This window comes from Elgaria multicarinata, chromosome 17, assembly GCF_023053635.1.
Source record: "Elgaria multicarinata webbii isolate HBS135686 ecotype San Diego chromosome 17, rElgMul1.1.pri, whole genome shotgun sequence".
NCBI classification, from domain to species: domain Eukaryota; kingdom Metazoa; phylum Chordata; class Lepidosauria; order Squamata; family Anguidae; genus Elgaria; species Elgaria multicarinata.
In genome coordinates this window covers 23176779-23202889 of record NC_086187.1, presented here as the reverse complement: position 1 = coordinate 23202889, position 26111 = coordinate 23176779, and the positions used below count along the sequence as shown (strand labels likewise).

The window sequence follows — 26111 nt, the reverse complement described above, 5'->3', positions numbered from 1 at the left end:
AGCACCATCAATGTACATGGTGCTGTACAGAGTAAAACAGTAAATAGCAAGACCCTGCCGCATAGGCTTACATTCTAATAAAACCATAATAAAACAATAAGGAGGGGAAGAGAAAGCAAACAGGCACAGGGTAGGGTAAACAGGCACAGGGTAGGGTAAAACTAACAGTATAAAGTCAGACCAAAATCAAGTTTTAAAAGCTTTAGGAAAAAGAAAAGTTTTTAGCTGAGCTTTAAAAGCTGCGGTTGAACTTGTAGTTCTCAAATGTTCTGGTAGAGCGTTCCAGGCGTAAGGGGCAGCAGAAGAAAATGGACGAAGCCGAGCAAGGGAAGGAGAGACCCTTGGGCAGGCGAGAAACATGGCATCAGAGGAGCGGAGAGCACGCGGGGCTTTGAGATCTTCTGGGGAGGCCCTTCTCTCAGTCCCACCGTCATCACGCCTCGTGGGAACACAGGAGAGGGCCTTCTCGGTGGCTGCTCCAGGGCTCTGAAACTCCCTTCCCAGGGAAGCTAGGCTGGCTCCCTCCGTGATGTGTTTTCGGAGACAGGCAAAAACTTTTTTGTTCGGCAGGCCTTTGGCAAATAGTCTGGACCTCAGTTTATGTATTTCAATTCTCATGTATTTAAAATGTTTTAAATATTTAATCATATTTTTAATTTTTGTATATTTCTGTTTATAGGTTTTAACTGTATGTGTTTTGATTTTGTAAAGCCGCCTTGAGGCCCAGCATTGAGCAAAAGGTGGGATGATGATGATGATGATGTCGTCGTCATACTAGCAAAATGCTAGTTTAAGATTGGGGAGGGCAGCAGAGAAACAGCCTATGTTGCAGGGGTTTGGACTGAGGTGGGGAGCAAAACCCATTTCTCTCTCTCTCTCTGCCTCTTGGTGCTCATTTATGGTGGAGGTTGGTCCTCCTGGGGTAAGGAGTAAGTCCTCATTGTGGTAGCGGCTAAACTTGCCCCAATTCTTGGAAGTTGATCTTCTTTGCCATGCCCCATGGAAATGAATGAGATCCATCATAAACCGTGACCAAATTCTGTTTCTTGGTCATGCCTAACACACCCTTATCCAGCTGGGTGCCCTCAGGATGTGCTGGACTACAATAGGTTTACTAGAGGATTCTGGGAGTTGTAGTCCCAAACATCTGGAGGACATTAGGTTGGGGAAAGCGGTGCTGGAGTGTGCCGTTTAAAGTGTGAACAAGAGACGGAACCAAGAACTGGCTTTTATATAAATAAAGCCCTATTGAAATAACTAGCTTATTTACAAATTTTAGCTCATTACTCAACTAAGATTTTAATAAAGGAGTGCTAAAACAAGCCTTTTACTACAGCTCTTAGTCAACTGATCCAAACTTGAGTTCTGAAAATGTTTTTGTATAGGCAGTTCTAACTCTGTTTTAGGTTATTGTCAAAGAAATGTCTCAGAAGTGTTGTAAATGGGGATGTAGTTATCTTGACCTCCTTTGTCTGTTTGTTTTTGCTACTGCAAGTAAATTTACAAGTTACTAGTCCATGTGGACTAGTAACTTGTGAACTTACTTGCAGTAGCAAAAACAAACAGACAAAGGAACTATGCTACTTATCAGTGCCATGTTAACTGTCTTAAAGAAAGGAAAATCAACCAACTTGCACCAACCCCCAGCCCTGGTCTTCCTGAAGGCAAGCCTGTTACTCGCCAGAGGAAACCAGGAAATGGCTACTCATGTGCCTGTGTATTTATTTACTGGCCTGTGTGACACATACTGTGAAATATATTTCTCTAGTCTTTGACTGTCTCTAAGGAGGTGTGAGTAATCGTAAGAGAGGTGAAAGCCCCTTCCCGCTCAGTAGGAAAAAATGCAGGTCCATTATTAATCACTTAATTAGTTAATTAACGAATTTAACGTACCACCCAACTAGCAGGTGCCCTCAGGGTGATTCATTGAGACTTGCGCCCCAAGTAGGATTGCAGCCTGAAGTAGCTTAGGCTGTGATCGGTGCAAAACTAAAACATCTGTGGTTCTACCAAAGGCTACAGCAACAGAGAAGGATGGCTGCTCCCCCTTTTGAAGTATAAATGCCAGCCCTTACTTGGTTCTGTCTGAATTCAGTCTGTGTAACACCACCCCAATTTCATCGCAAGATGGCTGGGTTCACACATCACGCCAACCCACCATGCTATCCCTGGTTTCTATATGCTACCTCCAGTTTCTGAGGCAGTAAGCCTACTATGTATACCAGTTGCTGGGGAACATGGGTGGGAGGGTGCTGTTGCACTCGTGTCCTGCTTGGGGGTTCTTGGTTCTTGGTCAACAGCTGGTTGGCCACTGTATGAATAGAGTGCCGGACAAGATGGACTCTTGGTCTGACCCAGCAGGGCGGTTCTTCGGTTCAATCCCTGGGTTCTCCAGTTAGAAGAATCAGGTTGCAGCTGATGGGGGAAACAGCTTTCTCTGCTCGAGAACCCTGGGATGCTCCTGCCGGTCAGGATACACAGCGCTGAGCTCTGGATGGACAAATAACTGATGGACAAATGAATAATAATTCTTGTAAGGCTGTTTTTCTGGAAGGGGACGTGGTTCAATGGTAGAACACTTCCTTAGCATTCAAAAAGGTCCCAGGTTCAATTCCCGGCATCTCCAGGAAAGACTAGAAAAGAACCCTAGAAAATAGCCGAAAGAGAAAGGAAACCCCAGATAACGAGTGATCCAAAAAAAGCCAAAAGGCAAGGGGTGGAACCAGGAGTTGTGAGTCCGAAGGGATTTATTATTTCCGACGCGTTTCGGACTAAATCAAGTCCTCCATCAAGGCAATTCTTATAAAATCACTTATCTCCTGAGCGATGGTATCCTATAGGACACCGTCGCTCAGGAAATAAGTGATTTTATATTGTTATAAGAATTGCCTTGATGAAGGACTTGATTTAGTCCGAAATGCGTCGGCAATAATAAATCCCTTCGGACACACAACTCCTGGTTCCACCCCTTGCCTTTTGGCTTTTCTTTGCTCACTAGAAAAGAACCCTGCCTGAAACCCTGGGGAGATGCTGCCAGTCCGTGTCAACAATACTGGGCTTAGAGGGACCAATGATCTAACTCAGTATAAGGCAGCTCAACGTAAGGTTGATGGATGAGAGCTTAGAGAGTCTGAAGGTGGGAGGAAAGAAGAGTAATTGCTGAGCGGAGTGGTTTTGGTCACTGCGTTTGAAAGATCGCATGGGTGTTCATTAAAAATAGGAGGAGAAAGGTTGCTTCTGTTTCTGTTTTCAGTGTGCCTTAGCAGCAGCATTTGCGGTTTTATCTCCTAACATCCTCCTTTGATGAAAATAGCTACACCTTGCCAACTTGTAGTAATTGGAGGCAAACCAACCCCCGCATCTGCCCTGCATTTGTGATGCTGCCCTTTATCCACCACTAATAGTAAATTTTGCACACACATACGCACACACTTTCTCCGAAAGCTGCTTTAGCTTGAAGAGAAAGTGTGAGATAACGACATTGGCTTCTCCTGCCCAATCCTGCGGAAGAATGTTTTACAAGAAGCTGCAACGCTTTGACATCCGTTGGGGCTCAACGTCGGCACAGCTATCCGCGCTTCTTGAAGGAGAAGAAAATAACCTCAAAAGACTTTTGAGGTTTTCTTCTCTCTTTTTTGCCCAACCTTTTTCGTTCTCAGTTCTTCCTTGCAGGGGGAGGGCTGCTGTGTTTATAAATACCCCTTTTATAAAGGATGCACCACACAGGAGTGTCTCTCTCTGTCTCTCTCTCTCTGTGCTGCAGTCTTTCCTCTGGATGTGCATGAAACCTGTTGCTTTCAGAATATTTGAATAATGCAATATTTATGTGGCTCTTCTTCAAAAGCAAAACAACAATGTGCGAAATACTCCGCAATCACTCCCGTCCTCCATGAAACTCGCTGGATGGCTTTGGAAGTTGTGGGCTCTCCCGCACTAGAGGCCTTCAAGAGGCAGCTGGACCGCCATCTGTCAGGGATGCTTTAGGGTGGATTCCTGCATTGAGCAGGGGGTTGGACTCGATGGCCTTGTAGGCCCCTTCCAACTCTGCTATTCTATGATTCTATGGGCCGGCCAGTCACTCTCTCTCAGCTAAACCTACCTCACAGGGTTATTGAGAGGATAACATAGGGAGAAAAAAGCCCAGAGAGTGGCATGTGAGGTCCACAGGCCTCCTTGGATGTCAGGGGTCTGCAGTCATGATGCTGTTGCTACTTTTTCTTGCATTCCGTCATGAATTTGCAGAATTGGTGGTGGCCGGTAGAGCTTTGACTACTGTAGATTAAACAAATTCATAGCAGGAGTTCAGAGGCACTTTACCCCCTCTGCGTATCGGACGCTGCATCCTAACAGGAGAGGAAGAGTTGTTGCCTTTGTGCCCTGTGTGTGAGTTTACCAGATGCTTCTGGCTGACCACTGCTGGAAACAGAATACTGAATCCAGTAAGGCAATCCTCGTCCACTGTAGCACAGGGGCCTGCCTTGCTGCGCAGATAACCAGATTTCCAAAACGTGGCTCTTTGCAGCCGAGGAATGTCAACAATCCTTGTAAAACGGCAGAGGGACGGGGAGAGAGCTTTGGAACCTTTCCCTTCTTCCCCCGCGTTCACATCAGCTCAGCTTTCCTCTTCTTCTGTCTCTCTGTTTCTCTCTCCCCCTCCCTGCTCCCTTTGGCAGGGTTCACTTGCCTAATTTGGTGCGCGTTTGCCTTGCCGTCCCCTGATTGGCCCTCGGGAATCTTTGCTGTAGCTTTTCGAGAGATCCTAAGTCAGTTTCCTTTTTGGAAATAGGAGCCTGCCCCTCCCTGCGGAAGGTTTGGCTGTGCGAACAGGAACACCGCCACAACACGACGCCCGCACACACAGGCTGCTGAAAAAACTAACAGCCTCAGCCCTGCCTCCTTTGACCCTGTGCTTCTCACAGCCCGCCTCTCTGTGTTTACTTTCTAGCTTGTTTTCCTGCCAGGTTCTCCTCTGCTTTGAAAGCCGTTTTAGTTTCTTTTCTTTTATTCAATCTCTCTCTCTCTCTCTCCTCCCTCTGTCAACTTGTTTATTTTCTCAGAAAACTCCACTACCTAGAGAAGGGTTGAGCTTTAACTAAACCAAACTAAACCTGCCCGCTTCAGCAGTTCCGCAGTGTGAAATGTGCAAAAAAAACACTGTTGCTTCTAGAAAATTATTAGCCTCCTTTTTCCTTCCTTTCCCCTCCCTCCCCAGCCTCTCCTTTTTCTTGATTTTCTTTTTTCCTTTTTCTTGTTTTCTTTCTTTTTTTTGCTTAGTCAACGGCTTTGCTTCTAGGAGACATTATTTATCAAACTGTCTGTTGCTGTTTTCAGAGTTTGAAGCAGGGGAAAAATAATAATACTCCGCTCGTGCTAGAGTTAGCCAGAAGTTGCGATGTAAACATTTAGTCCTGTTTTGGCCGTGTTTCGAATTCGGATTTTCAATAAAGAGAGCTTTGTTATTATTATGGGGTTTTTTGGGTTTTTGTTTTTTTTAAACTGTTTGCCTTTCTTGCACAATGTGGAGGAAAAGACGGGTTGTGGCCATGTGTAGAAAGCCAGTAGAAACATCCTGTCTATGAGATCATGGTTAGTGAGAATGGCTTAAAACAGCAGCCTGTTTCAAGCAAAGGTTTTATAGAAACTGTAAGGTAGACGTGTTGGGCATAAAGGTTATGGAAAGCTAGAAGTGCTTGGGGTATAACGCTTGTGGGGTATGTGTGTGTGCTGACCAGGCCTTTAGGCGCAAATAATAGGCGTTGTACACCAGCATGCACCTTATTTGCATTGTGGTTTAATAAGCCAAGATTCCTAGCTTTATTGTTTTGTGTACAATTGACTAAATGTAGGATAGGCCCTGGTTGCCCTTCCCCTAAATTCAAGATTCAGTCCTAATATAGTTGGTTGCATAACAAACAAAACTCCTTGCTCCATTTCACCGGATTGCCTTTGAGCAGGAGACACGGATAACCCACTCTCAATAAATGCCTTGATCTGTCTGTATATTCATAGGAGTCCGCTTACAGACCCAGAACGTAATTTTGTTGCTGCCTCCAAACCCCTTGTGCATGAAAGGCTCCTGAATGTCCTGATCCATTGTACACTTTTGCGCTTTCATCATGACATGAACGCAGCGATACCCGGAAACGTGGGTTCTGGGTCGCGTTGAACATTTCACCTGCAGAATTACTTAGAACCTCTGCAGTGCAGGTAGCAGCAATGATTATGCCCTGGAATCCACAAAGGTGCTTTGCCAGTGTTGTAGCAGCAGCTGCCTTGAACATCTGGAAGTTCCCTATGTGGTCCGCCGAGGATGACTGCGCTGCTGGCACACGAGAAATAGAAAAACGAAACTCTGCAGAGGCTCACTATGAATGGAAATGAGTGACACAGAGACATAGAGCATGAAAGGGTTTAAATATGTTCAGTTTCAGGGAGGGAGAACATGAATGGTAGACAGGGGACGGTTCAGATTCAACCTCAGATCTGACTAGCGAAGCAAACGCGGGTTTCTGATGTTCAAAGATACGTTTTTTAAAAAATAATATGTAATTGCATGGCTTTATTTTCAGAGGTTTGTGTACTTTTTCAAATGGGTTATGCAACTGTTGTTTGCAATCTCGGGTGTACGTATTCTGCTTTTCATAATGCATGTCTAAACTGAATGCTGCCCTAATTGGAAACAGCATGTTTTTATGGAAGAAGCATGAGACTGGAATTGCTCGGATTATCTTCATTGCTTTTTAAAAATTTGTTTAGCATTGGCAAAGGCTCCTGATAGACACTGCGGTTCTGTGGCTGGTGTGTCGCATTTCAGTCTCATGTATCCAGGCTCGTGTGCCTGCCTAGACTCACTGGTGGCCTTGGGAGGGCCATTGGCCGTAGGCCGGTAATCATGTGTCAGTCCCTGTAGCCTCAGGCATGCTTACATCTGCGCCGGATTATGGCTGTTGTCTTTCTGCCTCGGTTTTGCATCTCTAAAATGGGAATAAGGGGATCCTTCACAGGGTTCATTGTGGTAATGAACATGGTAATGATAGTGTGCACTTTACACACTATTTTCAAGTGTTAGTAACCCATTTATCACTAGTTTCTTGATGTGTGCCATGTAAATAAAGGTGGTCCTCTAGAGCAGAGCTGGGCAACACCCATCAGCCTTCACCATTGGGTATGCTGACTAAGGATGATGGGAGTGGTAGTCTAAGAGATCTGGAGCACCACAAGTTACCATCATAAAACCAGATCAACATGGCGAATTCAATATGCTGACAATTAAAGGACCAGTCTGTTGATGCTTTGATGGTACTTTACATATAAATCTGCTATGCTGTGAGCAGTGTTAATCTATCTGCAATATATTCACACTAGCCTGAATTCAGACATATGGGGAAACCCTGGTTTGCTGTTATGTGCACAAAAGCTTGCAAGCCCAGCATCCTTATGGAATGCTAAACCATGGTTTGTTCCTTTGTCTGAATGCAGCCTATGAGATGGCGTTTTTTGAGAGTGACTTTCCCTCTCTCCTCCTGTTTTAGATTAATATGCTTCTGTTTTAGATTAACTGCCATTTAGTGAGTTCTCTGAACCCGTACAAACTGGCGATGCTATGATTACTCGAAAATAATTATTTGAAGCTATGTCAGCCCAATCCAAGTCAGCATTCCAGTCTCCACACCGGCTCCATTAGAGAGCCATCTTTGTGAGAGAAAGGGGATGGAAAACCGAAGAGGGGTGTCCTAGTCCCTGCGAGTGGAAATCTGGAGTTGGACACACTCCTCAGCTTTGCATCTTTCTGCCTTTAGCATGCAGTTCTACTTATCAACTGGCAAAGGAAAGGCGGGTGTTGGTGATGAATGGAATGTAGCAGCACCAGGTCTGTGGAGACACTATTCCTGTACAATATCTTCTTAGCCTCGAGGTGTAAAGGTAACTGGCGTTGCATCCTGGGAAGGAGCTGGGAACCCTAGTTATCTCTGCCTGGGTGTGAGTGGCAGGGTCCAATATGCTTTTTGAGGTTCTGTGGCAGTATCTTTTGTGCTTTTGGTGAAAGGCACACCATCTTACAGGTTGTGTTTGTGTGCGACACATTCAGGGGGTCGCATTCAAGAAGAGGAGCCCTGCCTTTGTTTCCTTGGCCACATTCCCGCAAAGGGAATTTACAGCGGTTTTCAGAGACTTATTGTAGATGCACTAAAAACATTGCGTGCTGCATTCTTCAAAAAAAAAATGTTTCAGTAAGACTTATTATTATTTGAATGGGAATCTGCCACAAAATATTGCAGTATGGTGTGTTCATTTCAGAATCCCAGCCTGCCGTGCTTCTGTGTCCTGCTTGTGGTTTCCTGGTCAACAGCTGGTTGGCCACTGTATGAACAAAACGCTGAACTAGGTGGACCCTTTCTACACGTAAGGGTTGTCCCAGAAAATGGAGGGATCGTCCATGCATGCTCCTGGGATCCCCTGTGTGGCATTTGGATGCACAGGAACAATCCCAGGATGATCCCGGGATATAGGGCTGGGGTAGACATGAATCATAGAATAGCAGAGTTGGAAGGGGCCTACAAGGCTCAATGCAGGAATCCACCCTAAAGCATCCCTGACAGATGGTTGTCCAGCTGCCTCTTGAAGGCCTCTAGTGTGGGAGAGCCCACAACCTCCCTAGGGAACTGGTTCCATTGTCGCACTGCTCTAACAGTCAGGAAGTTTTTCCTGATGTCCAGATGGAATCTGGCTTCCTTTAACTTGAGCCCGTTATTCCGTGTCCTGCACTCTGGGACGATCGAGAAGAGATCCTGGCCCTCCTCTGTGTGACCACCTTTGAAGTATTTGAAGAGTGCTCTCATGTCTCCCCTCCATCTTCTCTTCTCCAGGCTAAACATGCCCAGTTCTTTCAGTCTCTCTTCATAGGGCTTTGTTTCCAGACCCCCTGATCATCCTGGTTGCCCTCCTCTGAACACACTCCAGCTTGGTCTGATCCAGCAGGGCTCCTCTTACGTTCCTATGAAGGAAAAAAGTTGCCATTTCCAAAGAGGAATTAGGCATCAATATAAAATTATTTCAGTAATTACCAACTGATAATGTCAAACTCCACTTCCACCTGCCTCCATTTTGTGACTGGCTCCGTTCCGTACACTGCAAATTTGGGCTCAGTCCTTTTCAGCTCTCTCAAGAGGGCCTTGGGGATAGAAACTTTGAGAATCCCTGGTTTATATATGATTGTTTATCAAAGATGCATCTTTCCTCCTTCCTCTCTCATTCTCTTCCCCCCTTCTCTCCCCAATCCATTGGTAACTTTCTCTGATGTGGTTTAATTTGTATGGCAAGCCTGTTATCTGTAGGATTTATCAAGGAAATCGTGACCAGATTATAATACAACCCATTCTCCTTTTCTGCATTATCCTAAGCCACGTGGCTCTTGGTTTTGTTTTCTTTTGATGCGTCGGTTTTCTCGTTTTATGAAGCAAATGCAAAAATAATGTGTGTGCGTCAAGGTCGAAAAATAGATTTCATTTGCTTTTATAAGCGCCTCTGTTTACGTGTCTTCTAGGGGGGGCATGATGTTTATATATACACAATTCTTGATCTAGGACAAATTCACACACACACACACACACATACAGATAATCTAATCAGCTGGCTAAGTGTGTGGTCAACATCTCCTGGTGAACCAGTTGTTGTTTTTCTGACAGTACAGATTCCAGGAAAACATGTCTTGACTGTAAGCAATAATGCTTTCCCACTTACTCTTCTACTCAGGCCTGAACAGTCTGGGAAGCTTCCCCAAGGCTGCACAGCTGAGGGAGAGAGTCAGGAGAAGGGTGCAGCTGCTTACAGGGGTGATAGTATTTATTTATTTATTTAAGGATTTTTATGCCGCCATTCAGCCAAAAAAGGCTCTCACGGTGGCTTACAAAAGTATTTCTTGACAGTCCCTGCCCACAGGCTTACAATCTAAAAGACATGACACAAAAGGAAAGGGGATTGGGAGGGAGGAGGAGGAGGGGGAAAAGGAAAGCAAATTCAGGCACTACAATCTTAGTTAGTCTGGTAGGGTGGCTGCTGTTTCCTCACATTCTGGGTGCTCAGAAGGGGTGACACTGCTGTTGTTCCTGCTGTTTCCTTCCAGTTCTTTTCTGCCGCTCACTCCTCTGTGCTCACTGCCTCCTCTTAAGTTTTGGAAAACTCAGTGTTCCAAGAAGAGATGAAGTCCTTGTGTTGGAAGCGATGGAGGAACAAGGAAATGAGAGCCAAGGACAGTCGAGTGAGCAGCAAGTGCGTGCCAAGTCCCAAAGCAGTCCTTATTGGCACGTTCAGTACTAAACCGAACGAGTAGCCACTCTAGGCATAAAGGGCTCTCATCATAGAGAGGCAAGGATAGAGCGACACCCCGCGTGTGTTCATAGAGAGTCGTGGTTGATGATGGTAGTTTGAAGCTCAGACTCTGTGTTGCTGTAATATTTCCTTCTTCTCTCCATGGCTTTTGCAAGTTGTTCTAGGTGGAAGGATCTGGAATTCGCAGTTTGCACAATATTTCCGTGCATGGTTCCACGCTGTTTTTTGCAAACCTCAGTCTGTCCAACGTATCTAAATTTTCCCGGTTTGAGGAAACTAGTGAATGATGGCGCAAGCCCTCTGTAGAAATTCAGCTTTCTCCTGTTAGAAGTTTGCTGTTTTTATTTATTTTATTTAAAACATTTCTTGGCCGCCTTTCAGGGCAGAAGCCCACCCAAGGCCGCTTACAGCAACAAAATACATGAAAACAGTTAAAACATTAAAAACAATAAAAAGATAAACACACAAAAATAGCAATAAGGATAGCAAAAATAGCCAACAATAAAACCAGCAGCAGCAACAGTAGTTATATCACAAGAAGGCTCTGATAAAATAATACATTTTCAAGGCCTTCTTAAAAGCCTGCAGTGACAGTTCATACCTTTTTATTCTCTCAGTATTTTAACAGTCTATAAATTAATTTTAACTTTGCTGTTTTAAATTTGTATTTTATTTTATCCTGGTTGTGCTTTTATATTGTATTTTATATTATGCTTTTATATTGTTGTTTTATACTTTGAATGGTTTTAATTTTTGTGAACCGCCCAGAGAGCTTAGGCTATAGGGCGGTATAGAAATTTATTTATTTTATTTATTTAAAACTTATTTATTTAAAATTTATTTATTAAACTGAAGTACTTTGGCCACATAATGAGAAGACAGGATACCCTGGAGAAGAGGCTGATGCTAGGGAAAGTGGAAGGCAAAAGGAAGAGGGGCCGACCAAGGGCAAGATGGATGGAGGATATTCTGGAGGTGACAGACTTGACCTTGGGGGAGCTAGGGGTGGCGACGGCCGACAGAAAGCTCTGGCGTGGGCTGGTCCATGAAGTCACGAAGAGTCGGAAGCGACTGAACGAATAAACAACAAAACATTTATATCCCACCCTATATCATTAATCTCAGAGCGGCGTACAGATAAAAACACAGTATAAAACAATAAATATGCACAGTTAAAAACAAGTTAAACCATGATCCAAGTTAAAACAATATATAATTTAAAAGCAGTTAAAACAGTTAAAACAATGTGCCAGTGAGTTTAACCTGTTTTACTCTGTACAGCACCATGTACATTGATGGTGCTATATAAATAAATAAAATAATAAAATAATAATAATAACCATCAAAGGCTTTATTAAAAAGCCATGTTTTTACTTGGCGTCGAAATGCAGTCAATGTTGGCACCAATCGGGCCTCCAAGGGGAGGGTATGCAATAAATAAATAAATAAATACACACCATTCAGATTAACTTTGATTATCTGATCTTCAGGTGTTGCTTACTAAGAGTCCACCCAGATAAGTAGCCTCTGCCCTTTGTGAGAATACAAGGAGTAAACACGTAATGTCATAGAAATCTTGGAAGCTGCTTATTCCAGGTGAGACTGTTTGTCCACCTAGCCCAATATTGACTGGCAACTACTCATTTCCATCACCTGTTACCTGATCCTGTTAGGTGGAACTGTCTGGGATGGAACCTCTATGCAAAGCAAGTGTTTAACCACTGAAATAAGGTCCTTCCCCTCCCAGTCATGAGACTGAGAACAGCGGTGAAGAAGAAGCCTAAATATGGAACTGACGTTTTCACACCTCTGCATCCCGGAACGAACTCTGAATTAGCCAAAATCATACACCCCTAACACTGGGAGGCTGGCCCCTATGACATGCTCCAACCTCATCTCTGGACCAAAGCTTCATTTTCACACAGTGTGCTGTAACGTGTGATGCCCTCAGATCGAGGCATAGGAATAACTGTTGATTTACAACAATAAAAACCGTAAAAACAGTCGAGTCCTTAAAAGCGATAAAAACATAAACACAATAAAACAGCGCTCAAAAAGCAAGAACAGCCAACAATAAAATTGGCAAGAGAGCAAGAACAACAATGGCAGTAGCAGCAGTAAAAGTGCTCATCATGAGAAGGCCATGGCAAAATAAAAATGTTTTCAAGGCCTTCTTAAAAGCCTCATTAAAGAATAAAAAAATAAAGGAAAATATTGTTTTACAGCACCAGAGCTTGGCTCTCTGTTTTGCTCCGTTTGGTGGTGTTTCCCCCCCTCTCCTTTGCACTTAAAAGTCTGCAAGGATGGTGCATGGCGGACCTCCTATGGGAGTTTGTTCCAAAGGCGTGGGGCCACTGCAGAGAAGGCCCTCTTCTGTGTGTTCACCCACCAAATTGCTCTCGCAGGTGGGCAAATGAGAAGGGCTTCTCTTTCTGAACTTAGATGAAGGCAGCAAATAGTGTCTGGTGCAGCATGACTTTAAAAAAAAGTATTGGGCGTGGGATGGCAAGAAGACCGCCATTTTGTCTCTACTTCCGGCATTAAAGGCACAATCCTCTCCATTCTTAGACAGAACAGAAACTCCTAAAGCTTCCTGCATTCCCCATCTAGCCATGCTGGCTAGGTAATGATGGGAGGGTTTTTTCCTGTCTAAACATCCATAGGATTGTGCCTTATAATGTCTTGAACTGGGACTGGAACATAAGAAGGTGCTTATACTGCGTCATACCCTTGGTCCATCCAGCCCAGTATTGTCGACACTGACTGGTAGCAGCTCTCCAGGGTTTCTAGAAGAAGTTTTCCCAGCCTTACCTGGAAAAGCCAGGTGTCAAACCTGGAAGCTTCTGCATGCAAATCAGTTGTTTTACTGCTGAGCTACTGCCTTTGCCCGTTCATATAGCAGTAGAACCGATTTAGCAACCCCTGAAAAATCATCTCCACGTATAAAAAAACCCCTCTCTTAATAAGCTATTTGGGGGAAGACCCCATGACCTGCTTTTGCTCATCCTGCCTACGCAATCCTGTGACACCCTCATGAGCGGGGTTCCTTTGCTCGGAAGTGGGTGGGGCTTCAGTAATTGAGGTTCCACCTTGCCGACGGTACGTGGCCTGTTAATGGTGGAGGAGGCGCTGTGTGGGTGTGGCTTCCTTCCATTCACAACACTCCCAATTTCACTTCACTGCTCCCAGAGTAGTAATGTAATTTATTTTTGCAACTTTTCAGTAATCCCCTGAGTGTATTTTTCCAGCTTCTAATTCAGAAGCACAGAGAGAGAGAATGTGTGTGTGTGTGTGAGAGAGAGAGAGAGAGGGAGGGAGGGAGGCCTGGTTCAAACAACACGCTAAACCATGCTGCTTAACCACAAAATGGTTAAGGGAATGCATCAACCTTAATGTATTCCATTAACCATTTTGTGGTTAAGCAGCATGGTTTAGGGTGTTGTCTGAACCAGGCCAGAAAGAGAGATGGGCTAGGGTATAGAGATGTGATTTTATTTTATTTGTGATTGCATTTATGTTGTTGTTTATTCGTTCAGTCGTTTCCGACTCTTCGTGACTTCATGGACCAGCCCACGCCAGAGCTTTCTGTCGGCTGTCGCCACCCCCAGCTCCCCCAAGGTCAAGTCTGTCACCTCCAGAATATCATCCCTCCATCTTGCCCTTGGTCGGCCCCTCTTCCTTTTGCCTTCCACTTTCCCTAGCATCAGCCTCTTCTCCAGGGTATCCTGTCTTCTCATTATGTGGCCAAAGTACTTCAGTTTTGCCTTTAATACCATTCCCTCAAGTGAGCAGTCTGGCTTTATTTCCTGGAGCATGGACTGGTTTGATCTTCTTGCAGTCCAAGGCTCTCTCAGAATTCTCCTCCAACACCACAGTTCAAAAGCATCTACCTTGCCTTTTTCCCCCTCTTGCAAGGAACTCAAAGCAGCTTACATGCGCCTCCTGCTCTCTATTTTATCCTCATAACCCTGTGAGGTAGGGCAGGCTGAGAATCACTGATAGACCCAAAGTCACCCAGGGAGCTTTACGGTGGAGTGGGGTCTAGAACCCGAATCTCTCAATTCCCAGTTCCCTGCCACTACACTGCACTGGCTCTCACGTCACTCACACTGGTGACCTAATGGCCACGTTCTTGCCAGCGTTGCTCCACGCAGAATGAACTGGTCCCAGTAGCACAGAAATGGGAGGCAGGAGGAAGACTTTTCCGGAAAGGGGATTTTGGCGACGTGACATATAGTGAATTTGATCTGCATTTTTGCCTTCTCTGCTTCGGAAGAGAAAACCGTCATCGCCATCATTGGTTATTCATCTGTATTGGGAGTAAAGTTCAGCGTTCAAGTTAAGTGTGAAATTTTGGTTGGGTTGAGCGTGCCTGAGTGGGAGCAAAGTGTCAGACAGTTTTAAGGTGAGGTAATAGTTGAGGAGCTAAACCGTGAACCAGGAAGTTCCCAGTTCTCAGAAGGACCCAAACTCGTGCAGCAAACGTTTCTTTTTGTGTGTTTGCAATACGTTACCGGCCTGAAAACTGGTCCAGTTTCAAAAAGGGGCAGATCTCTTTCTCTTGAACTGCATGCCCCTAAACATGTATTGATGCAAATCCCACGAAGAGCTTGTGGGATTCTTGTTTGCCTTCCCAAGCTGGAAGAACCTGAGGTTCGAGGAGGAAAAGAGAGGATTCCTGGTCGTGTTTTGCGCTCATATGGGGAACGCGAATATGCAGCATGCACAACCGTAATGGTTTTCTGTTCAGAGTACTTTGCGTGTTGCTTCAGCTGTGACGCTCTTGGCATGTGCACCTTGCAAGTGAAGGGCCAGCAAAAAATACGTGACCCCCCTTTTTTTACTTGTCCCATTGCAGATCAATCACCCCCACCCAAAAAAAACCCCTGTTTGATCACCAGCCTTGACTCGCTGATTAATCTTCCCACAGCAGAACCGCTCCTGTTTTGTCTGAGAGAAGCAGTAGTTTAAGCAAGCATTCATTATTTTGTGTTTTGTTCCTTGGCGTGTGCCCCACCACCACCACCACCACCCTGGCTTACAGCTTGTGCCATGAGTGCCATCTTGTGGCACTTCTCCTAACTGTGAATTTTTTTCCCCACCATCCTCTCTGCAAGAAGCTACTGAAACATGACCACGTTATTGGACATTATATTAACTTCAGTAATACTCACTGGTGTGCTGTAGGATAGAAAGATAGGCATCTGTTTTTGTCCAGGGGGGTTTCAAACTTTATGAAGAGGACTCTTTTCCATATGCAACCTTGTCTGCCTATCAGAGGATTTGGATTATTTGATTGATTGATTGATTGATTGCATTTATATCCCACCTTTTTTCCTCCAACAAACCCAAGGTGGTGTACATAATCCTCCTTCTCCTCCGCTCCATTTTATCCTCACAACAAGCCTGTGAGGTAGGTTGGGCTGAGAGTCTGTGACTGGCCCAAAGTCATCCAGTGAGTTTCCATGGCCGAGTGGGGACTAAAACCGAGTGGAGACATGATAACAGTCTTCAAATACTTAAAAGGTTGTCGCACAGAGGAGGGCCAGGATCTCTTCTCGATCCTCCCAGAGTGCAGGACACGGAATAACGGGCTCAAGTTACAGGAAGCCAGATTCCGGCTGGACATTAGGAAAAACTTCCTGACTGTTAGAGTGGTATGACAATGGCTCGCCCACACTAGAGGCCTTCAAGAGGCAGCTGGACAACCCTCTGTCAGGGATGCTTTAGGGTGGATTCCTGCATTGAGCAGGAGATTGGACTCGATGGCCTTGTAGGCCCCTTCCAACTCTACTATTCTATAATTCTAACCCGGATCTCCTGACTCCCAGTCCAACACTTTAGCCACTGCACCACATACATTTATTGCATTTCTATACTGCCCAATAGCCAAAGCTTTCTGGGCGGTTCACAAAAGTTAAAACCATCAGCCACAAATCAAAATATAAAACAAACAGTATAAAATACTATATAATAGTATAATACTATATAACAGTATAAAATACTATATAAAATACTATCAAAATACTATATAAAAGCACAACCCGGGTCAAAACGAGCAGCAATGCAGAGATTTATGCAGATTTAAAATACAGGTTTAAAACAGCAAGGTTAATCATGCATAATCCTCTGAGCTGTGTGTCTTTGAGTAGAAGCGACGGTAGTGTAACCGTGAAGGTGTGGTTGCACTCATGCCCTGCTTGTGAATTTCCGTGGGGAGCTGGTTGGCCACGGTGTGGACATAATTGTAGACGAGATGGACGCTTGGTCTGTTCCGACATGGCTCTTACATTCTTACGACCTTTGGTGCAGGGTTGAAAAAAGGGAATTGAGCATTTGACGAGTCAAAAGAAGATGTGGTCAATGAACTGGTCAAATATTGTCAAATAAGGGCTAAGTGTTTGTTAAACCATTAACTATATTAAAACAATAAAAAACATAATTTAATCATCAACAGGGTTGGACTTAACACTAACTTAAAATCAAATTCGTAACTGTTGTGAAACAATGACAGTATCCGGAATGATCATTCTGAATTTATTAGTCAACCAACCATAAGACATACCAAACCGGGAGCAAGTCAGAAGGAAAATAGGCCGGTCTACTCTTTCGGAACCAATTCTAATTGTCAAGCACTAAAGATCTAGTATTCGTAACAGTGTTTAAGTGTTTGGCTACTAACAAAGCAACATTGATATTGACCGCACCAGATAAGAGCAAACGGAAATTCATCCACCAGGAAGCCTCCATGTCAACAAAACAGCAAGTCCCTTTTGGTCCTTTATAAAAGTTATGTGCAAAAAATTCAGTTGCACCTGATTTACAAGGACAGGGTCTTTGCATGAGTAGAACTTTTTGAAAATAATCTCCTATACCCAGCCCCAAAAAAGCGGGGCTATTCCGTATTTGGACATAATCTGAAATGAAGAGCCTAGTCCTTCAGGTTCAAAGTACACAAGCCATGAGCCAAACGAGAGCAGATAAAGCGAAGGAGAGCGAACGTTCGCCATTTACCAGTATCCCAAATCCCATGTTTGGTGTCATATTTTACTCGAGTGCTGTTAAACATAAATCGCTGTGCTGGAGAAAACTCAAAGAACAGATCTTTGATAGAACAGCCTCCTTCTATGAAGAAATAAATTAACAATAGGCCTTCTGGGGGTTGAAATAAAACTGCTGTAAATAAGCAGCAATTTCTGCAGCCGAAACTCTCCCCACGGCCTGAGTTCGATCCCAGCGGAAGCTGGTTTCAGGCAGCCGGCTCGAGTCGACTCAGCCTTCCATCCTCCCGAGGTCGGTAAAATGAGTACCCAGCTAGCTGGGGGTAAGGTAATCATGGCCGGGGAAGGCAACGGCAAACCACCCCGCTATAAGGCCTGCCAAGAAAACGTCATCGAAAGCTGGCGTCTCTCCAAGAGTCAGTAATGACTCAGTGCTTGCACGAGAGGTTCCTTTCCTTTCAAATAAACAAGCAAAGAGACGATAGACTTTAAGGAGGAGCTGCAGCTGATCGCAGCTTGCTTGAAGAGTCTGCTGGTATTTTGCTGCAGTCCGACTTGATGCTTTTAGGTTACACCTAACCTACGCCAGCTGTGCCCCTTCCTAGAGTTGGAAGACCTAAAGATGGTGGTGCACGCGCTGGTAACTTCGAGGCTCAACTTCTGTAGTGCGCTCAACATAGGGCTACCTGTGGGCCTAGTCCGGAAACTTCAACTAGTTCAAAATATGGCAGCCAGGCTGGTCACCGGTACACCTAGGGGTGACCACATTACACCAGTTTTAAAATCTCTTCACTGGCTGCCAGTTAGTTTCCGGGTGAAGTATAAAGTGTTGGTTATCACCTTTAAAAGCCCTACATGGTTTGGGTCCAGGCTACCTGCGGGATCACCTTCTCCCATACAACCCGCCCCGCACACTCAGGTCCTCTGGGAAGAATCTACTTCAGTCAACCAAAACTAGGCTGACAGGTATTACCCAGATGACCTTCTCTTCTGCTGCTCCCAGACTGTGGAATGGCCTGCCGGAGGGGACTCATCAACTTGACAGTCTACTAGCATTCATGAAAGCTATAAAGACTGATCTCTTCCGGCAGGCCTATCCAGTGAAATTTTAGAATGTTTTTAGGATGTTTAAGGATGTTTTAATCATGTATGCTATGTTTTTAATCAGTTTTTTAATGTGTTTTATATTCACTGTTGTTCCACGCCTCGATCCAAGTGGAGAGGCGGGTAAGAAATAAATGATGATGATGATGATGCCTGAAATTTTGGGGATATAACTAGAAAACAGAATGTGCAAAAGCACCTTTCCATTTGCCACATCTTTTCACTTGGTGTGTGCTTGTTGCTGAACTAACACACAGCTGACAAACCTCACTCCTTCTCCTGCAGTGTTCCCAACTCATGCCCGGCCAGTCCTCGTGGTGCTGGCTCCTCAGGATACCGTTATACTCCGAATATTACCTCGGACCTGCAGCTGGCAGCGGAATACGCGGCGAAGGCGACGTCAGAGCAGCAGGCGGACGCGTCTGGCGGAGACAGCCCGAAGGTTCCGAGAAACTTTACCTATTTATCTGCACCCTTGCAACGGCCACTGGGCCGCTGGCCGTGCATTATGCAGGGCTAATTCGACATGGATGAGTCTGGTGGCACTTCCTTCAGGATGTGGCTATGGGTTGGCAAGGCCGGCCCTACCATTTGGCAGAGTGCCGCAGGCGGCTGATGCTGGGAGGCAGCAGCCAGGTGTTGGAGGACTGCTGGGCCATGCGACCAGGCTGTATGGTTATCTGTTTAGAGAGCTAAAGGGAATTATGATTTGGCCTTCCAAGTGGAGATAAGTGGGAGAATTTCCACAGGAAAAAAACCAGTTTTCTGGGGGGTGGGGGTGTCTGCTTGACTGGGCCCTTCCTTGTTAGACAAGCTGTGGCCCAAACTATGAATGAACTGTGAAGCTGCTAAACGCTCCCTCGTGAATCTGTGTTTGTGTTGCTTGCCTGCAGGACGAGTCCAAGCCGCCATATTCGTACGCCCAGCTAATTGTTCAAGCTATCTCGTCAGCCCAGGACAAGCAATTAACACTAAGTGGGATCTATGCCCACATCACCAAGCATTATCCATATTACAGGACAGCTGATAAAGGCTGGCAGGTGAGTGCCCGACGTGCGGATCTGTGGCGAGACAGTGCTCATTCATCCATTCATCCATCCGTCCATTCATTCATTCAGTAAGAACATCTTCACTTTGGAATAACCGCTTCCCTCCTTCTGCTCCCTGCAGAATTCTATTCGGCACAACCTTTCTCTGAACCGTTATTTTATTAAAGTCCCGCGTTCTCAAGAGGAGCCTGGGAAGGGCTCTTTTTGGCGGATAGATCCTCCGTCGGAAGGCAAACTGGTGGAGCAAGCATTCCGCAAACGGAGACAGCGGGGCGTGTCCTGCTTCCGAACACCTTTCGGGCCCCTCTCTTCCAGGTGAGTTCCGGGGGGGGGGGGGGACGACCCTCTGTGTGTAGCTGCAAAGGGAATTCTAGGTTCCTGGTTCCAGATGTTGTCCGTAGACTTGATTGGGGGCGAGTTTCAGCTTCTGTAATGCGCGGTGAGGGATTGTAGGAAGGGAAGTAGGAGAGGAAATGTTGGAATATTGGTGTGAACGTGGGCCAAGGCTCATGTTTGCACTGTGGCTTGAAAAGCAGGAGCTAGCTTTGAATGCGTGAACCCGAAGGTTTGAAGTAGAGATGTAAAATTTCTGGAAATTTTGAAGCCATGGGGGAAAAGGGGGGGTTTTCGGGGGGGGGCGGATTTCAGTGCTGCCCCCTAGAGGCAGAAATGCATCTTGCTCTTGCATTTGAGAGTTGTAGTCTCAGTTTGCAACCTAGGACTTGCTTGTCCTTGGTGCCTAGAAATTGTAATAATCTGATGCTGTACAGTTTTTAGAAATCATTTAGAGAAGTAAATATATGAACACCTTGTCTTAAACATTTTATTCATCATGCTAAAATAAAACATCCTGTAATCCATTTTTTCTTCATTTTTTTCAATTTTTCCAATTTTTCGGGGAAAAAACAAAAAAGGCTTGGGGAAAAAAACGTTTTTTCCCCAGATTTTTCTGGTTTTTTTCCGGGCCTTCACATCTCTAGTTTGAAGTAGATCTGCAAACCTTGTTAGAGAGGGAACCTGGTATGCAATTAGCCGCGGCTGAGCAGCAGTTGCCAATGTATGGCTAAATCATTACGGCAAAATTACATCTGCATAGCAATATTGACAGAGTTGTGAGGAAAACTGTTTTCAGTTGCAGCATTCCAGCTTCGCCTTTTTGTGGGGATTTAACATGTTAATAGATCAAACTAGAGGCCAATAACAGCTTAGGGTCTAGGCATTTAATATTACAGTAGCTGAGTTCAGCAGAGAAGATGGAGGATTTTAAGTTATAAGACAGAGACCTGGTTCACATATAATAATATTCCATGGTTTATTGCCCTACCCAGGGCTTGCCTGACAGATGATTGAATAAACTGTGGTTTCTTTTCTCGAACTCTTGGTTCATTGTTTCTCTCCTCCTTCACCCGCTCACTCCCTGCATCCCAAATGCCTTTGCGAGGCTGTAGTATTTGCAGGTAAAGCATCTGGGTTTTTGTTTTTTATCACTCTTGCCTGACGCCTCTGTATCCTGCTGAAATAACCCATGAACAACCCACGGTTCTGCGTTTGCACATAACGACAACCCATGGTTTAAAAAACCCAGAGTTCGCAACCCAACCAAAAAAAAAACCAGGTTCTCTTTCTAGATGGTTAGCATGGCCACAGTCATACATCACAACAACCCAGAATTCAGCAACCCATGTGTTAAATAAAACATGGGTTAGCATTATGTGCAAACCAGATCTGTGTAGACTTTGGGGTGTAGTGAGGACTAGACACTTGGCTTTGTTAAAAGGTGAGGTTCTCAGAAGTCAGACAAATGCAGTAGGTTCCACACTGAAGTCCCGATTAGATTATTCATGTGACCCTAAGAAGTTTTGGATCTCTTGTTTCCTTATCTTTGGTAAACTAATAGGTCTTCTTCCTTGGCCCTGTGCTCTTGCCTTCCAGGAGTGCCCCTGCCTCCCCTACTCATCCAGGCCTGCTGTCTCCTCACACGAGTGGCCTACAGACCCCAGAGTGCCTGTCGAGGGAGGGCTCGCCGATTCCACACGACCAGGACTTCAGCTCCAAGTTAGCCTCTGTTCCAGAGTACCGGTATTCACAAAGTGCACCTGGTAAGCGATGCATGGCGTTTCTGGGCAGGAGAAACGGGTTGGCGAACTCCACTGAGGCACTCAAGAGTTCTCTCTCCCGTTCCTAGCATTGTGGGCTTTCTCTCCTCCTTCAGTGCAGCAAACAAAGCAGCAGAAGACCCTCAGGGAATGGGCGAGGCGGATCTCTCTGAGCAGGGAATTCCAAAGTCTGGGTGCAGCCACTAAAAAGGCCCTTTACTTTTTCATAATTGGGGCTGTTTTCAATCATCGGATGTAATAAGCATTGGAAGAGCGAATGGGTGGGAAGGCGATGAGAGCCCATAGGGTGTAATGAAACTCAGATTCAAATCCCCACTGGCTTACAAAGTTTACTGGGTGTCTTTGGCTCAGTCACTACCTCTTGGCCGTACCTAGATCACTGAGTTGTTGTCGTGAGGATAACATGAGCAGGCGAGGAACCATATATTCTGTATTAAGCTTGGAGCAATGATGGGATTAGAATTCAGTAAATAAAGTAAGTTATTGAGATTGGGAATAGGTAGGAAGGATAAGGGCTGGGGAAAGGCATAAGGAGTTGTTGGGAATATGCTGAAGAGTTAACCCTAAAACTTTACAGGGTTTTCTCTATAACCATGAGGGCCGGGAGCCTATTTCTGCTTTTTAAGTGAACGCTGAGGCCCCTTGGATTTCATAGAATCATAGAATAGTAGAGTTGGAAGGGGCCTACAAGGCCATTGAGTCCAACCCCCTGCTCAATGCAGGAATCCACCCTAAAGCATCCCTGACAGATGGCTTTCCAGCTGCCTCTTGAATGCCTCTAGTAACTCCCTAGGTAACTGATTCCATTGTCGTACTGCTCTAACAGTCAGGACGTTTTTCCTGATGTCCAGCCGGAATCTGGCTTCCTGTAACTTCAGCCCGTTATTCCGTGTCCTGCACTGATGGTTCACCTATTTCTCCTCTTTTCCAGGCTCGCCTGTAAGTGCCCAGCCAGTGATCATGGCGGTCCCTCCCCGGCCATCCGCCCTCGTGGCCAAGCCGGTGGCCTACATGCCAGCCTCCATCGTGACCTCTCAGCAGCCTTCGGGTCATGCCATTCACGTGGTTCAGCAAGCCCCCACCGTGACCATGGTCAGGGTTGTGACCAGCTCGGCCAACTCGGCTAATGGCTACATCCTGACCAATCAGGGGCCCGCAGGCAGCGCCCACGAAGCAGCCGGAACCGTCCTGGACTTGGCGGGTGAGCCTCGAGGTAGCGTACGAGCCACGAGAAGGCGTGGATTCTGCCCCCCCCATCCCCCCCCCCGCCCGGTCGCTCTATATAAGCTGTCCTGAGTGCCATTTTTGGCATAGAAAGGCGGGATTCAAAGAAAATCAATGACTAAATTTCTGCACACCTACTAAGGCGTTTTTGGATGACTGGATGCTTAGATATTTTATACTTTGAAAAAACAGGGAAGCAGCAGCCACTTTCGTTCCTTTGCCCAATAGCCCTGGGTGCCTCCTGTTATCTCTCTTGCACCGAGCGAGGCTAAGAGAGCAATCCTGTGGCGGGTGTGTATGCGTGTTTACAATAACGACGCTAATTCAGCATGGTTCTCCAACTTTGCCTAGAACGAATGGGGAAATACAGAAGGTTCACGAGGCTGCCAGGTTGTGGGGTGACGATTGCTTCTGTTTCTGTAGGGATGGATGAGAAGCCGACCATTGCGTTCGCCGCGATACCCACTGCCAGCCGGGTTATTCAGACGGTGGCCAGTCAGATGGCTCAAAGCATCCCGGGACAAACCGTTACCATCCTCCAGCAAGCTGCACCCATGACCATTGGACAACACCAGCTCCCCGTCCGAGCAGTGACGCAAAATGGGAAGCACGCCGTCTCCACCAACAGCCTCTCTGGCGGCACTTACAGTACGTGTGGCTCGCCTCTTTCATGCTCTGCTCGCCTTTGGGGTCTTGCCCTAGAAGGGCACCCGGGTGGAATGCTCAGGACAAGCGACTTGTCATTTTGCACCTGGCTTCAATCTTTGAGGTCTGTGCTAACGCTGCCTTTCGCCGCCCCGGAAGCAAAGTATGGCGAGAGCCTTGGCTTCCCCTTTCATTTTGCACCCAAGAGAATTGTGCCAGGCTGTAACATAGGTCTTTCACCAAAATAGAGAATCTCAGTCCCTGTAAATCAAAATATGTACATACATTTACTCACGTTACACAATTGTTACTCAGAATAATAATAATAATAATAATAATAATAATAATAATAATAATAATATGTTTATTTATTTATTTATTTATTTATTTATTTATTATCCGCCTCTCCCTCTGGATCGAGGTGGGGAACAACATTAAATACAACAATACAGAGCATATAAAAACGATTCAATAAAATAATAATCACAACATCTTAAAATTCTTAGGTTTAAAATTCATCTGGGTATAGAATCATAGAATAGCAGAGTTGGAAGGGGCCTACAATGATAGGCCCCTTCCTAGGTGCTGTTGCACCTATGTCCTGCTCGTAGGTTCCTGGTTGACTACTGTGTGTGAACAGAGTGCTGGATTAGATGGACCCTTGGTCTGATCCAGCAGGGCTCTTCTGGTGTTCTTACCTAGGGAGGTGGTGGGCTCTCCCACACTAGAGGCCTTCAAGAGGCAGCTGGACAACCATCTGTCAGGGATGCTTTAGGGTGGATTCCTGCATTGAGCAGGGGGTTGGACTCGATGGCCTCGTAGGCCCCTTCCAACTCTGCTATTCTATGATTTGTGCATGTTAGCTCTGCGAATACATATACATTTTAAAATACCCATTTACTTCTCCCTCTTTTCCCCAGCCCTAACAAATCCACTGCAGCTCCTTGCGGCCCAAGCCAGTTCATCCACTCCGGTGGTCGTCAGCCAGCAGGCGGGAGAGGCGGGGAATAAAGATGCCGAAGAGCCTCCGAGCGAACCGGATGTCAAAAGGTCCCGGATGGAGGAGTCAAGAGGACCCGTGGCATTGCAGACGGGCGTTATCACTTCAACAGCCCCTCAAGGACAGGCTGCCAGCGAATGAGGAACCGGAATGTTCTGAAAGGGGGCAGCAAAGGCTTTGAAGATGTTTTTTTTTTCTTTTTAAAGAAGAACTACAATCTTGACGTTTTCAGAAAGATTTTTTTTTTTAAAATAAAAAGCTCCTTTCAAAATAAGATTTTAAAGGGCGGGCCAGCCATTCTTAGAACCTCAAGGTGCCAAATGAACAGGCAAAACTTCCACCTACCTGTAACCAGAAGTCTGTTCTGCCTTTTAACTTCGGAGTTTCTTCCCCACCCCACTTTTTTAGATGAAAAAACCAACAACACAGAGACAGTTTGATTGTATGACTGCTGGGATCGCCCCCAACCCACCCTATTAATTTTCTTTTTCTTCAAAGCATGGTTGTTGTATGTGAGCATATTAAAAAAAAATGCTGGATGGAGGCACGTACTCTTGAGGGTGGGGGCTTTTGTTCTCCAAAGACAGTGTCTCTCTCTTTTTCTCACTCACACGCAAACACCCACCCACCCACGGCCATTCACCTCTCGGAGCTCTTAAGCCTAAAGCCTAGAGGAACCCTATCTATGAATGCCTTTGCAAAACCTTAGCCTGGGAGTTGGCATTGCTATACGCATGTAACTGCCACCCAAAATGGCAGGCGCGTGTCTGGTTTTCCTTCCTATCACCTGTAAAACCTAATCCAACATATTCAGGTCCTGACATCGTGGTGTTCATTGTCTTCACCCACCCACCCGCCCGCCTCAAATCTGCCCATACCATCAAGCAGGGATGAAGAAACCTACAACACCATGATGCCAGGATACTGGTACGTTGGACTAAAGAGGCCCGGATTTGGAAAGTGGGCTGAACTTGACGTGTGTCTGTTCTTAGTCTTCAGAGTGCAGCTTCCGATTGTTAGCACAGTACAACGTGAACAAGTAAAAGACAAGAGTTTCGGTGTGTTTCTACAAATTCTCTTCTATGGGGATTTGAGGAGCAGCCAGCTGGGATCTTCGGTATCATTCCTGTTGATTGAGTTTGGAAGACAGGGAGAACAAGAGAGACTTGAGCCTAGATGGGAGTAGAATTACTTTTAACCTTGAGGCCCAAAGCAGCCATACTGTTCCGGATCCCTTAAGAGCCAATGTTGGGAAAAGCAAGGGTGGGGGACCTCTTGCTAGACTCCAGCTCCCATCAACCCCAGCCAGCATGGTTAATGTTCAGGGGTGACTGCATTAGTTCTCCAGCCCTGTCGAGAGGCCCCTACGTTCCCCACTCCCGGGCTAGAGTTTTGGACGAAGTCTAGAGAGAACTGGGTTCAAATTCTCGACTCCATCACAAAGCTCATCCGATCACCTTGGGTCAGTCACTGTCTCTCTCAGCCTAACCTACCTCACAGGGTTGTTGTGAGGATAAAATGAGATGAGGAGAACTCTGTGCCACCTTGAGCTCCCTGGAGGAAGCCCAAATTGAAAATGCAGTCGTTGTAGTTTAAGGCAGGGATGGGGACTGTGTGGGCCTCCAGATGTTGCCCTGGAAGC

The 26111-nt window shown here is 45.7% G+C and overlaps 1 protein-coding gene across 2 annotated transcripts in view; it reads left to right on the top strand.

Moving 5' to 3' along the window:
• FOXK1 (forkhead box K1) overlaps nt 1-25051 on the top strand; it is a 60985-nt gene extending 35934 nt beyond the window's left edge. Inside the window, exons 3-9 of one of the 2 annotated variants that reach the window (XM_063143635.1) lie at nt 18720-18876; nt 19328-19474; nt 19605-19798; nt 21416-21582; nt 22532-22813; nt 23248-23472; nt 24390-25051. In XM_063143635.1, the coding sequence (XP_062999705.1) occupies nt 18720-18876; nt 19328-19474; nt 19605-19798; nt 21416-21582; nt 22532-22813; nt 23248-23472; nt 24390-24610 (1393 nt within the window). In that variant the 3' untranslated portion in view covers nt 24611-25051. The remainder of the gene's footprint in view (nt 1-18719; nt 18877-19327; nt 19475-19604; nt 19799-21415; nt 21583-22531; nt 22814-23247; nt 23473-24389) is intronic. The other variant, XM_063143636.1, reaches the window with a different exon arrangement.
• The last annotated feature ends 1060 nt before the right edge of the window (nt 25052-26111 follow it).